The sequence below is a fragment of the Apium graveolens genome, chromosome 8 (assembly GCF_009905375.1).
Source record: "Apium graveolens cultivar Ventura chromosome 8, ASM990537v1, whole genome shotgun sequence".
NCBI classification, from domain to species: domain Eukaryota; kingdom Viridiplantae; phylum Streptophyta; class Magnoliopsida; order Apiales; family Apiaceae; genus Apium; species Apium graveolens.
The window spans coordinates 24,738,698-24,751,586 of record NC_133654.1 but is presented as its reverse complement, the minus strand read 5'-3'; the positions used below and the strand labels follow the sequence as shown (position 1 = coordinate 24,751,586).

The following is a 12,889-nucleotide window of genomic DNA, read 5'->3' as shown; positions in this document are numbered from 1 at the left end:
AAAAAAGAGGAAAATGTCAAGCGGTGCATAACATGCAGTTAACAACAAAAACGTCAATAAAAAAGGGGGGGAAGAAATAAGCAAAATACGCATACTCGTCCAGCTCGACTCTTGCATCGATCAGCGAGATCCTCACGGCGTCGACCTTCATACGCCACCGCATCCTGAGGCAGATTAAAAATCTCAAGTGCCCTCAAGGCACAGTGGACCCACCTGTTCATCGTTCGGTGGGCTGAATCTCGACCTTAACTGCTTCTTTCTTAGATCGGGGGTCGACTGGTTTCCCCATCAAGACCCTATTACCAACGACTGTCAGCGTTTTGTTTACACCCTTAACAACAGCCTCTCGATCACCAACATGACCCTCGCCTTCCTCTCGTCGAAGACGCTTACGAGGGTTAGCCTCAACAGGAACAACATCAGACACAACCTTATCATGATCCTCGACCATCTTATTTCCTTGGTCATCGAGCAACTCTATAGAAATAGAATGATTAACTCCAGACGGACCAGGTCTAGCTGCATCAGTAGACTTCCGTTTAGCACGTCACAGCAAAAGCATCATAGCTTTGTCCATCTCTTCACGAACCCCGATGTCTAAAACTTCCTTCAAAGAAGCTCCTGCTACTGAAACACAGAATATGAAAAAGAAGATCGGGTACGCTGTATATATGCAATAAAAAATATATATAATAATAATAATGACAGAAACAAAACAAATGAGATAAGGGCAACAACAAACAGACATCCCCTTTACAGTCGTGCATTTCCAAAAAGCCAGAGTCTTTCAAATCTAAGTGAGTATATAACGATCTCGACCCATGAAATTCATGGAGATACGCGCTGTCGTGCTTCTCCAAGTTGTTTAAATAATCTATCGTACCCTGACTAACCTTCCTACTTGGTTTCACAAACTCCGAGTCAGGACCCCCAACATACAACCACTGGGCATGATAACCAGAGTTCGAAGACCTAACGCTAACAATCTTCATCCTTTTCTGTCGAGAGTCGAAGTACACCTGCCCGTCGTGATAACAAACACCTTATATAGAAAAAAATAATTTTAGAGCCGGTGGTCGACCCTTATCACAACACAATGCAACGAACCCGCTAAGATGAGCAATAGAGTTCGGCGCCAACTGTCCAAGGCCGCACCCGATGGCCTCATATATTGACAGGAAGAAATGATGCATCGGCAACCGAAGACCAAACTGAAACATAATCATCGTTATTCCATGCATCCCGAAATCTAGTATCATTCAGATTCTTTCATCAGCTGTCGGCACTCGGTAACGATAACCATTTGACAAGTCAATGTAACTTTTCAACTTACTCACATGAGGGTCTTTGGTGATATAATAACTAAGATAATTCAAGCTGAGCTTACCCTCGAACTCGACCCTACCCAATTGAAGGCTCTCCTCGACTACCCTATTCCTAAAGTCTAGGGTGCGAGGACTTAGGGGAGGAGAAGGAAGAGGACCATCGAGGATACCTTTTAAAACATCATCACCCTCCTGAAAACCAAAAGATCCGCACTGACCTAAATCCGGAATTTCCAGGTTATCCAAATTCAAAACAGATTCTTCATCGCCCTCCTCTAATGGTCTCTTCCCAGGGTCCCAATTAGAAGCACTACGCGAAGACGACGACGAAGAAAAATCGGCCATCTTAAATTCATAAACTACGGATAACACGACAGACACACACATGTAGGAAGGAAAAAGAAAAAGAAGTGATATTACGTGAGGAGAAAGAGGATGACTTACAGGGAGGTTGTGAACGGAGAGCGTGCAACAGCGGTTAATTCCCTTTTTGATGGCCTTCGAGGAAGCCGAAGAGTCCAGTCCGCCTATCTGCAAAGAAACTCGAAAAAATAAATTTTAAAAATACACGAGCGGCTATATATGTATATATGTATATATATATATATATAAAATGGAGAAGAAGATACTTTTCTTTTTCATTTAATTCATTTTTTAAGTACACACATTTCAATTCTATTTTAAGTTTGCAGTTGCTTTTATTTTCTTGTTTATTTTTTCTTATCGTCTTTTCCATTTTATACTCCTATCCGATCACTAACTTCATTTAGGTACCGAAGCAAAATCCCAAGATTCAAAGTGCAAAAGTTTATAAGTGGAAAAACACAAATCTAAAGATATTGCGCGAACTGGGAGGGGGACAAATATTGGACCTATAGAGACGGGCCCAAGAAGACGTAGGAATATAATAATGTAACTCTTATTAATAGGCCCAATAAGCCCACATTGTAAAGAAAAGCCCACTTGGGACTACCTATAAATATAAATATAAGGATTCAACCCCGTTTGAAGGGGTTGGCTAATTGATTAAATAAAGGTTCCTGCTAAAAAGATTAGTCTTAGGTGTTAAACAATATACAATATACAAGGCTTATCAGATTGACATAGTTATACTTCTTTAAATCTCTAATGTGTTTGGTCGTGGTGAAGGGAATCGATGAAATTAAAGGAAATTGATGAGTTGGAGGGAAGAATTGGCAAAAAATGAGGGAGTGCCAATTTGTGATGATAAGAAGTGAGAAGGAAATGGGCGCGGAAAGGAATAGATCATTCTCTCTCAAATTGAATCTAACAAACCTAATTTTACACTATAGGTAATACACTTATGCCTTGTTCAGGCTAGTTGGAATATTTAAGGAACTCTGAACAGGCACTTAGTTTAGCTGATTGTTTCAGCAGAGAGCAAACAGTAACAATGACCCCATGCTCCAAGTATATTCATTCAAGAAGAGGAGCTTGAGGTTTCGAGAGAAGCTGCTGCAGAAGCAAAAGCCTGTGTTTCTTTTGAGGAATATCCTCATAATTTGTTTGATATCGGAGATCAAAAGTTTTAAACTATATTAACAAGTTGAAGTTGGAAAATATGATACAAATGTCAGAGGAAGTTTTGAGCTAAACCGATTAGCCAATATGAAACAGTGAAGCAGTAGGCAACACATCATTGCAACTTCAGCTGTATGCCCAACATAAAGGCCTTGATGACGCTTTTCAAACTATCATTACTATGTCTCTTAGGATATCCACAGGCCATAATTTCTGGATTCTTCTAAACTGGGTAGATGCTCCATTATGAATGAATTATTCATATATTAGGATCGATAAGCTATGTACGGCTGCAATTTCTTTGTACAGTGAACATGTCAGCCCAGATTTTGAACATCTTAAAAGATACAACACGCCTTTAGATTCAACACACAGCTTAAAAAATATCATCTTTGTGCCTTTTATTTGCTTCTAAGAGGGGTATATATTGATAACCGATAGTAACTGGTCCAAGATACCGTGTCATGTTAAATAATCGGTGCATCTAAAATCTTAGGGTGTTAGAGAAAGACACCAGCATGATCTTATACTATTCAATATACATAACCTCCCATTAGAGTCCCAAACTTAACGAAAAACCAAGAGAAAAATATTTTACAACAAGGATATAATTATGATTGACATTTTCCAAAATCCAAATGTAATCGAGGTTGTGAGATTGCATAGTTTAGTTATAGTAAGGAGAGGGAGAGGGGACTGAGCTGACTCAACCAGGTTACTAGCTGGTCTTTCCTTAGCTGAGTACTTGTTGACAAGTTTACAAGTTGAGCTCTAGCAGTGAAGTTATTAATAGAATAGGAACATCACAAAGATTACACGATAATGCAACGCAAGCTTATTAAACTAGATCAACAGCACCAACACAACCTAATACAGTAAATCAGCGTCTCATGAAACAAAACAAATTTAAAACAAATCAGAAAACTGAAATTGAAGTTCTAAATAACTAGGCAAGTTGTGGTAAGTGAAAACAAATTGGTGGCTTTTCGCGTGACTCCACGAAATATAGTAATTTAAAGTAATCAAAATACTGAACAATTAAGCATAAGATATAAAATTGAGGAATAATTGAAATTCTTGTCTATTCATAATTTAAAGAAAAGTTAACAGTGAAAGAATTTTCAATTTGATAAATTTAAACAACAGATTTAAATCCTGAAAATTGATAAATCCTAGTTCCTATACGATTCTCGTTAAAAGCCATCCTAGAGGCCTAAGCGGATTCCAATCTCGCCACTTTGAATGCGAATCAATGCTGAAGTTTTTTGTTGAACTTTTGGCATCCACTTCCTCGAAATCGTGATAACGAGCTGTTTCATCAATATGTAATGGTCCGTAAATGTCTGCAATGTAAGCTGGGTTAAAAGGAACTGGTACTGGTATCAGTGGTTCATACGAGTCTGCTGCCAAGATTCGATGTTCTACACTTTTGTACTTGCCGTTTGAAATTGTCTGCAATTTTTATAATTATATCAGTCGCACAATATATTTGCAAAATATAAACACAAAACCTGTTAAAAAATTAATATTACCTGCAGAATCTCACCAACATTAAGCACAAGAGCACCAGGATGAGCCACCATCTTAGCCCACTCATGTCCTTCAACTTCAACTTGGAGACCAGGTATTTGATTAGACAATAACAGCGTAAAAATTACAGGATTTAATACCGCGGTTAAATCTTGATGTGGATGGTAGGGATAATAATTTCCTGTCATAATTCCAGCCTCCATGCACAACTTCACCGCTAGTTCTTCCCTCTTCAACCCGAATCCTTCACTCAACAAACTCAATAAGGCATCCCCTAGTTTCTTCGTTTTTTCGTCCCACTCAGCCACTGCCTTCCTATCTGCTTGCTCTAGTTCCGATCCTGTCTTGATCGCCAAAATCATATCATCCATTAAAGACAAAGGCACGCCATGATTAATTATTTGAAAGAATCCAACTGAACATGCTACTTCTTGAACTTGTCTCGCAATGACAGACCTGTCACCAGCAGCCAGATCAATGACAGGGATATCCATTGTTCGGGTTACAAATCGTGGACTATTTAGATACTTGGGTGGTTTGTCGAAGATGCCTGGAATCGATGTGAATCCTGAGCCAACTAGGCCTGTTGACGCGACGTGGCTGGCATTGATGTTCGATTTTTTCCAAGGTACAGGCAATTGTCTGATGACAAGGACTGGGCTAGTATTGTACTTGGATCTTGTTAACCGAAGAGTAGGGACGGGTAATGGTTTGAAAGACGTGAAAGAAACTTGTGAAGTACCATGTATTCTTCTTGGTGGAACAAGTGAAACTTTTTGGATTGACACGCCTGGTGTGCTAAGAGCATCAAGTACAAAAGTCCCCATTAATCTTAACTTTTTTCGAAAACTTACAGTGTTGCAACTCACAGCAATGCGATATATAAAACCACAGAAGAATCGACAGAAAAATTGAAGCATGCATGTGCTTTATATACACGAGCATTATTATACAGTTCTCCAGCTCCAATTTCTATTCCAATTAGTCCCCTGTTTCCTTTTTGTACTCTGTTTTTAATTTTGTGTGACCAGAACTTCTTGGCTACTCTATAATCATATTTAAAATTTGTCCTGGACATGTTTTAGCCTTTTTAGGCAATCAGCCTGGTTTTTACGGTTCGTTTGAAATTGAAAATTACAGATACGGGGATAATAAAGACGGATGATTTTATAAAAAAAACTTATTAGCAATTAATACATAATTAACACAGCTATGTAATAATTTCAATTCGATTATGAGTTTAGCTAAAATTTATTGTAATGTTACCGGTGCGATTCGCGGTTTTTTTAAATTTATCTTTTCTATTTTTCAAATTTTATAAAATTTATTTTTAAAATATTTTGATGTATAGTTTGTTGTATTATTATTGCAACAAATATGTATATATTGAAAAATATACGGATGGGTAATTGAATTAAAACTATATATAGTATAATATTTATAATATTTTATATGTAACATTGTATCATATTTTGGTTTTTCATAATAGCTAACATGTAATCTTTTTATATTTATGATTGGTTAAATCTATGATAATATTTTTTTAGGCGTATTAGGATATTGAATCGCAATTGGTGTTTAAATAGTATTAGAACAATTCTAATCATATTCTATGTGATGTTGTATTATTATATCATATTTGGTTATTGAATATTAATAGAATAATATAATATTTTTATATTTATGATTGATAAAATCTCTTATCATATTATATCTTATTTAGGATTGTTTTAGCATATTATATCAAAATTGGTGTTTGAATAATATTAGAATAATATAAATATTTCTATTTATGATTGTATTAAGAAATTACTTATTTTAACAACACATAATCTTAACCGTCTATTTTTTCTTATCAGATAAACGGTTAAAATTGTTTTGACGGTACATGAACAAAATTTTGGATAAAAAAATTCTAATAAATTGTCGGTAAATTATTTAAAAATATTTAACTGAATCACTAAATCCTAATAAATTACCGATAAATCATTTGGGCGGATAAAAAATATGAACCTCACTACCTAATTCCGATTTTCAAATATCTGCAAAGGCCTAAAACTCTACAATTACAAGTTGGTTACGACAAACTGATAGGTACTTTAATATGTTATATAAAAATACTAGTACAATATATGATATAGATTGATCAATAAAAAGTAACAGACCTGCAATTAAAAACCTTGCGACAATCACAATTTAATTTATAAAATTAAAATCACATAACCAGAATTCCCCAAAAAGAAAGTAAAACTACAAAATATAAACCAAATCTGGTGTCACCCATTCTCGAACTACCATTCTTCTTGTTGTCCTTGTCATTAGAATCATCTTCGCTATTAGATTTTTCGTCCAGTTTCAGCTCTCCCCTGGCATTTAAATTTACTGGATCAAACGCGTGCTTAGCCGGTAAACCATTTTTCACCCGAGAACCCACCTGCCACACCTGATTAATCACTGTCATATTTTCGGGCAATTTAAATTTAGCAAATATCCTCATGACACCGTCTGAATACTCTGCTGCCATATCAGACACGTCGAAAGATAGATTGGTCTGCACGATTTTAACATAAGAGACAAGATTGTAAGTCTTGACAGTCATTTTACCGTTTGATTTTAGATAGGCAATGAGAGCTTGAGTACCAGCCATGCCAGTGCCTTTCGGGTTGATTCCCCAGGCTATCCAGCCGTCAGGGTTGGCAGGGGGTGCGATGAAGGCTATAGAGAGAGTGGAGTCGTCGGCATCGTAAGTGTAGTGAAGGTAAGAGTCTAATGTTGGGAGATCAGTGCAGTTTTTGTAGATTTGGTTGTTTGTGAAAGTTTGGGACGTACATTTTTGAGAATGTGCTGTGGGTGTAAATGATAGTGTAATGAGCAGTGAGAGCGAGAACAGGAGCCAAAACTTCATGGTAGAGACGGAGAGACGGGAAGAGAGAGATTGCAGAGAGAATGAGATGTGGAGATTGGAGAGAGATTAAAGAGAAGATACCATTATATAGGCCATATTAATTATCTAAATAAATTTATTCAATGAGATACAAGATGCTAAATATTATCGGTATAGACAAAATGAACATATATACAATTCAGAATTTTCTTTAAAAAGATATTTGAGATTCAAAAGAAGATCATAAATATTCCATTTTGCTTACTTTATAAAATAATTATTACAAATCTATATTCTAATCATTGATTACATTGTTAATATAAAAAATTTGTGTATTTCACGAGATTTTTATAGATATGCTAGTATATTAAGTTGCGCATCGTAGCAGTTTTTTTTTAATTTCTTATTTGATCCTGGATCATTCGGAAATTCTGAATTGTTTTCATGAACATACAAGTATAAAGAAACGCTCGCTCGTTAAACATGTTTATTCCAGTGATACAATATCTCATTATTCACAAATTTAATATTGTTAAATTATTAATTTGTAAATCAATAATCTATTTTTAATATCAGAAAATATAAGTTAAATATTTTTTTTTAAAAACTAATAATTTTATATATGGCATCTTATTATTATTTTATTTTATATTAAGTAATATCTATAACTAATATCTAAATTTTATATAATTATAACTCATTACATAAATAAAAAGTTTAAAAATTTATTTTTTATTGTTTAAAATTTAGGAAATCTTAAGATTGTAAGAGTATCTCTGTATTGTTAAAACTGTTAGTTAAAAGCATTTTCATGGGGAAGAACCCTTAGCTAAACAAGGTGTCAAACATACCAAAAATAATTATTATAGATATTATGTAAAAATTGTCATCTCCAATGATGCTTTCCCATTAGTTATAATTTTAGCCAACATATCTATGTTGACTATATTTGTCGAACCTATATAGACAGGTAGTGAAATTACACATTATCTATTACCATAATAAAATAAAATATTCTATTTATAATAACTTGAAATAATATTAACATATTATTTTTAAAAAATAGTCAATCGTTATAGCCAACTCCACCGGAGTAAATCAGCTTACGGGTTCAGCAAATTTTACATAATCATTATTTTATCTATTTTAGTCATCCATTTTAGTTAACGTCCGTTGGAGATGCTCTAGAATAATTTAAAATAGAGATTATCTAAAAATTTACTGGACCTATAGGGTTATTTACTCCGGTGGAGTTGGCTATAATGATTGTCTATATTTTAAAAATAGTATGTTGTTATTATTTCATGTTGTTATTGTTGAGTGACATTTATGTCATCTTATAACGCTCAGTAAAACTTTAAATTGGTATTTTGTACTCAAGTTGTTGATGTTTTTAACGTGTTTTTGTAGTTTTTGCATTTCAGGCTTTTAACAGGAATTCAGGTGATCTAGTATTGTTTTGATGCTAATATGGTGTTAGGATGGTGTCAAGAAGATTGCTCGTGCAAAGACCAACTCAAACCAACAAGAAAAGAAGAATTCAGATTTTCTCCAAAGAGTCAGTGCGCCCGCACTGGTGAAGCGCGCGGACGCGCCAGGATTGGAGATGTACAGCGTGCCCACGCTGGTGAAGCGCGCGGCCGAGCCGGGTCGAATTCCAGGAATCCTGTTTCTACTCTGATTTTGATTCGAAAGACTTCTAAGCTGCATGGGCTGCTATATAAACATAACTTATGATCATTTTTTCATAACAAGACGTATCAGAGCATAAGGAGAAGGCGTAAGAAGACCGTAGAGCACAATTCAACCAAGGCGAAGAGGATCTAGTTTATTCTTGTGATTTTTTGTTTTAAGTTATAACTTTGGATGGTAGTTTTCTTGCTTGTGAACCTATACTCTTATTTCGTACTTGGTTTATTATTTATTCAGTATAAAGACTACGTTTATTATACCATGCTTTCATTGGAACCCATGTTGATGATGAGTCCGATTATGGGCTAAACGTTATCATGGGGTTCTAGCGGATTTAATTATGGATTTCTTTAGTTAATTCATTTTGATTCCTTAGTATGTGGTGATTGTATGATATCCTAGTATTGGTTGTGTTTATTCGTCTTATGAGCGCCGCGAACTTATAAGATAGCAGGTTAATCTCTAATGAAGTGAAAGTGAATTTAGGGGTTTAGAACTTGCCATGTTAGCATAGGTTCATGTATTTGATATGCATGATTCGTAGGTAATTTTAACTATCTTACTTGTCCTATTTAATCACGATAGATAACTTGTGCATTAAACCGTTATGTTGTCAAATTCTATAGACATATAGGGTCTCAATATAATTGGTGTCTGTTCAGCTTCTATCTCTTTTGTAGATGTCTGGTAGTATGGTATTCGTACAACAAAAGTTGGTTTTTATCAGTTTCGTGTTATCTTATTAGTGTCATCACCATTACATGCTAAGGTTAAGAATGAAAAGGCTATTGAATGAAGTATTTAATGAAGTTAGAATCCCATGTTTATGTCATATAGTGTTCAACTCTCTTTATTCTCTCAGTTAATGTTATTTAGTATAATCTCATATTTAAGCGTAGTTAAAACAACTTAAATTTGTTATTCGTCTTAGCATTGGATAATAACCATACCATTGTTGCATAAGTATATTGATTAAAATTAACCTAAACCAGTCCCTGTGGGGACGAACTAGAATTAATTCTATATTACTTGCGATCACGTATACTTGCGTGAATATTAGCGCGTGTTCTAACCCTAACAAGTTTTTGGCGCCGCTACCTGGGACTTCAGTGTTAATTTTTAGTTTATGTGTTTGTCATCATTGGTCATTAAAGTTCAGTGGCTCGGATATTGTTACTTATTAATTTCCTTGTCGTGTTTCAGATATTCTAGCGAGCGTGTATGCATACACGTTCTCGGTCTCGTAAGAGAATACTAGATCAAGCTGCAAGGAAGAAGTTGTAGTAGCTAAGGAAGTTTTCGAGGAAGTTCTTGTCGAGGAGAAAGTTGAAGAAGAAGCACTTATTGCAATGGGAGAACCAGAAGTGAATCTAAAGGTTTTGATGGACTACTCTCAACCGAAGATTAATGATATTCAGTCTAGTATTGTCCGACCAGCCATCTCGGCTAACACCTTTGAGATCAAGTCGAGCACGATTCAGATGATACAGAACTCAGTTCAGTTTGAGGGTTCTCCGACAGAAGACCCCAATATGCACATCAGAGATTTCATCGAAATCTGAGACACTTTCAAGTTCAATGGAGTTTCTGAAGATGCTATTAAGTTGAGACTTTTCCCATTCTCTCTGCGGGATAAAGCGAAGTGTTGGTTACATTCTCTACCACCAGGGTCCATCACCAAATGGGAGGATCTTGCTCAAAAGTTCTTAACTAAATTATTTCGTATGGCGAAGACTGCTGCAATCAGAAACGTACTTACTCAATTCGCTCAATAATCTGGAGAACCTTTATGTGAGGCTTGGGATCGCTACAAAGAGATGCTTAGAAAGTGTCCTCACCATGGGATGCCTAACTGGATGATCATTAACTTCTTATATAATGGTTTGGGTGCTACTTCTAGACCCATGCTTGATGCAGCATCAGGAGGAGCATTGTGGGCTAAAAGCTATGATGAAGCTTATGAATTGATTGAACTGATGGCTGCTAATGAATACCAGAATCCTACTCAGAGACTAACTCAGGGTAAGGTAGCAGGAATTCTGGAGTTAGATACAGCTACTCCTATAGCTTCTCAACTTAAGGCTTTGACGATGAAGGTGGATTCTTTGGCTAATATGGAGTTAATCAGATCACTAGTTTCTGTGAGCTTTGTGCTGGTGCCCATGAGACGGAGCAGTGTGCTATTTTTAGTGAATCAGTTCAGTTCGTGAGCAACTTTCAGAGGTCGCAACAACCTGGGCCATCCACCTATCATTCCAATAACCGCAATCATCCTAACTTTAGCTGGAGCAATACTCAGAATACGGTTCAGCAGCCTTATCAGCATTATCTAGCAAAACAGTACAACCCCCTGGTTTTCAGCAACCGCAATATACACCAAGACAATAACTCCAGCTGCAAAAGTCTAATGAAAAATCTGAATTGGAGGAGTTGAGGCTCATGTACAAGAGCCAAGCGGTTTCTATCAAGACCTTGGAAAATCAAATTGGACAGATTGCCAATGCCTTGCTAAATCGTCAACCTGGTACACTCCCTAGTGGCACTGAAGTGTCAGGAAAGAGGGAAGCTAAGGAGAAGGTAAAGGCAATTACATTGAGATCTGGGAAGGTTTCGAATCCTGAACAATCTCGAGTTTCGGATGAAGAAGAAATGCAGAAGGAAGCTGAAGTGGAACCAAGGAAGATAATTGTTGAACACACTCCTCCTGAGGGTAATATAGGGGAGAAGCAGATCTATCCTCCACATCCCTTTCCTAAGAGGCTGCAGAAGAAAAAGATGGATAAGCAGTTTGAGAAGTTTATGGAGGTGTTCAAGAAACTTCATGTCAACATACCTTTCGCTGAAACTCTTGAAAAGATGCCGAGTTATGCGAAGTTTATGAAAGGTATACTTTCTCAGAAAGTGAAGCTTGATAACTTAGAGATCGTTGCTCTCACGGAGGAATGCAATGTTGTTCTGCAACAGAAGTTGCCTCCGAAGCTTTAAGATCCTGGAAGCTTCACTATTCCTTGCACCATTGGAAAAGTGTCATTTGATAAATGCTTATGTGACTTGAGAGCTAGCATCAATCTGATTCCTTTGTCAATCTTCAAGAAGTTGGATTTACCTGATCCAAAGCCGACTTATATGACATTGCAGTTAGCCGATCGTTCTATCACATATCCATGAGGCATTGTGGAGGATGTCTTGGTCAAGGTGGACAAAGAAAAGGCCTTGTTGGGAAATTCAGATAGTGAAGATGATGAAAGTGATGAGAAGTTGCAATATCCGAATGCTTCTCCCTGGAAGAGGAAGATGGATATACCTTTTGAATCTCTTGGAATGGAAGAGCTAAATAAATCTCCAAAATACCTCAAGCCATCTATTGAGAAAGCTCCTACACTTGAGCTTAAACCATTGTTTGAACATTAAGGTATGTTTTTTAGGTGATGCATCTACTTTGCCTGTAATTATTACATCTGACCTTTCATGTAGGGATGAGGAAAAACTCTTAAAGATTCTGAGAGAGTTCAAATCGACAATTGGATGGACTATAGCAGATATTAAGGGAATCAGCCCTTCTTATTGCATGCATAAAATTCTGCTAGAGAAAGGTAGCAAGCCTACTGTTGAGAAACAGAGAAGGCTCAATCCAATCATGAAAGAAGTTGTGAAGAAGGAAATTCTCAAGTGGCTAGATGCATGGATCATCTATCCCATTTCTGACAGTTATTGGGTGAGTCCAGTTCAGTGTGTGCCGAAGAAAGGAGGTATCACGGTTGTAGCTAATGAGAAGAATGAGCTCATTCCTACTCGAACAGTCACGGGGTGGACAATTTACATGGACTACAGGAAGCTGAACAAGGCCACGAGAAAGGATCACTTTCCTCTACCTTTTATTAATCAGATGCTTGACGGATTAGCTGGGCACGGGTAC

General features: G+C 36.4%; 2 protein-coding genes and 1 non-coding gene across 3 annotated transcripts; all 3 read right to left on the bottom strand.

The window, feature by feature from the left end:
* Positions 1 to 4,046: 4,046 nt before the first annotated feature.
* LOC141676761 (1-aminocyclopropane-1-carboxylate oxidase homolog 1-like) lies at positions 4,047 to 5,295 on the bottom strand. Its single transcript, XM_074482472.1, has 2 exons — positions 4,400 to 5,295; positions 4,047 to 4,319 (listed from the first exon to the last, which is right to left on the bottom strand). The coding sequence occupies exons 1-2, from the start codon at positions 5,222 to 5,224 to the stop codon at positions 4,047 to 4,049; spliced, it is 1,098 nt and encodes a 365-aa protein (XP_074338573.1). The 5' UTR covers positions 5,225 to 5,295.
* A 1,317-nt stretch (positions 5,296 to 6,612) lies between these two features.
* On the bottom strand, positions 6,613 to 7,326 carry LOC141679421 (cytochrome b561 and DOMON domain-containing protein At3g25290-like). Its single transcript, XM_074485922.1, has one exon. The coding sequence runs from the start codon at positions 7,300 to 7,302 to the stop codon at positions 6,613 to 6,615; it is 690 nt and encodes a 229-aa protein (XP_074342023.1). The 5' UTR covers positions 7,303 to 7,326.
* Positions 7,327 to 10,712: 3,386 nt separating this feature from the next.
* Positions 10,713 to 10,819, bottom strand: LOC141681093 (small nucleolar RNA R71). Its single transcript, XR_012558536.1, has one exon. It is a non-coding gene; the product is annotated as a small nucleolar RNA R71 (small nucleolar RNA).
* Between the last annotated feature and the right edge of the window lie 2,070 nt (positions 10,820 to 12,889).

Coding starts and splice junctions, on each gene's coding strand:
- LOC141676761 (XM_074482472.1), bottom strand. CDS start 5,224: ATGGGGACTTTTGTACTTGATGCTCTTAGCACACCAGGCGTGTCAATC. Junction 4,320..4,399: donor ATGTTGGTGAGATTCTGCAG/GTAATATTAATT, acceptor TAAAAATTGCAG/ACAATTTCAAACGGCAAGTA.
- LOC141679421 (XM_074485922.1), bottom strand. CDS start 7,302: ATGAAGTTTTGGCTCCTGTTCTCGCTCTCACTGCTCATTACACTATCA.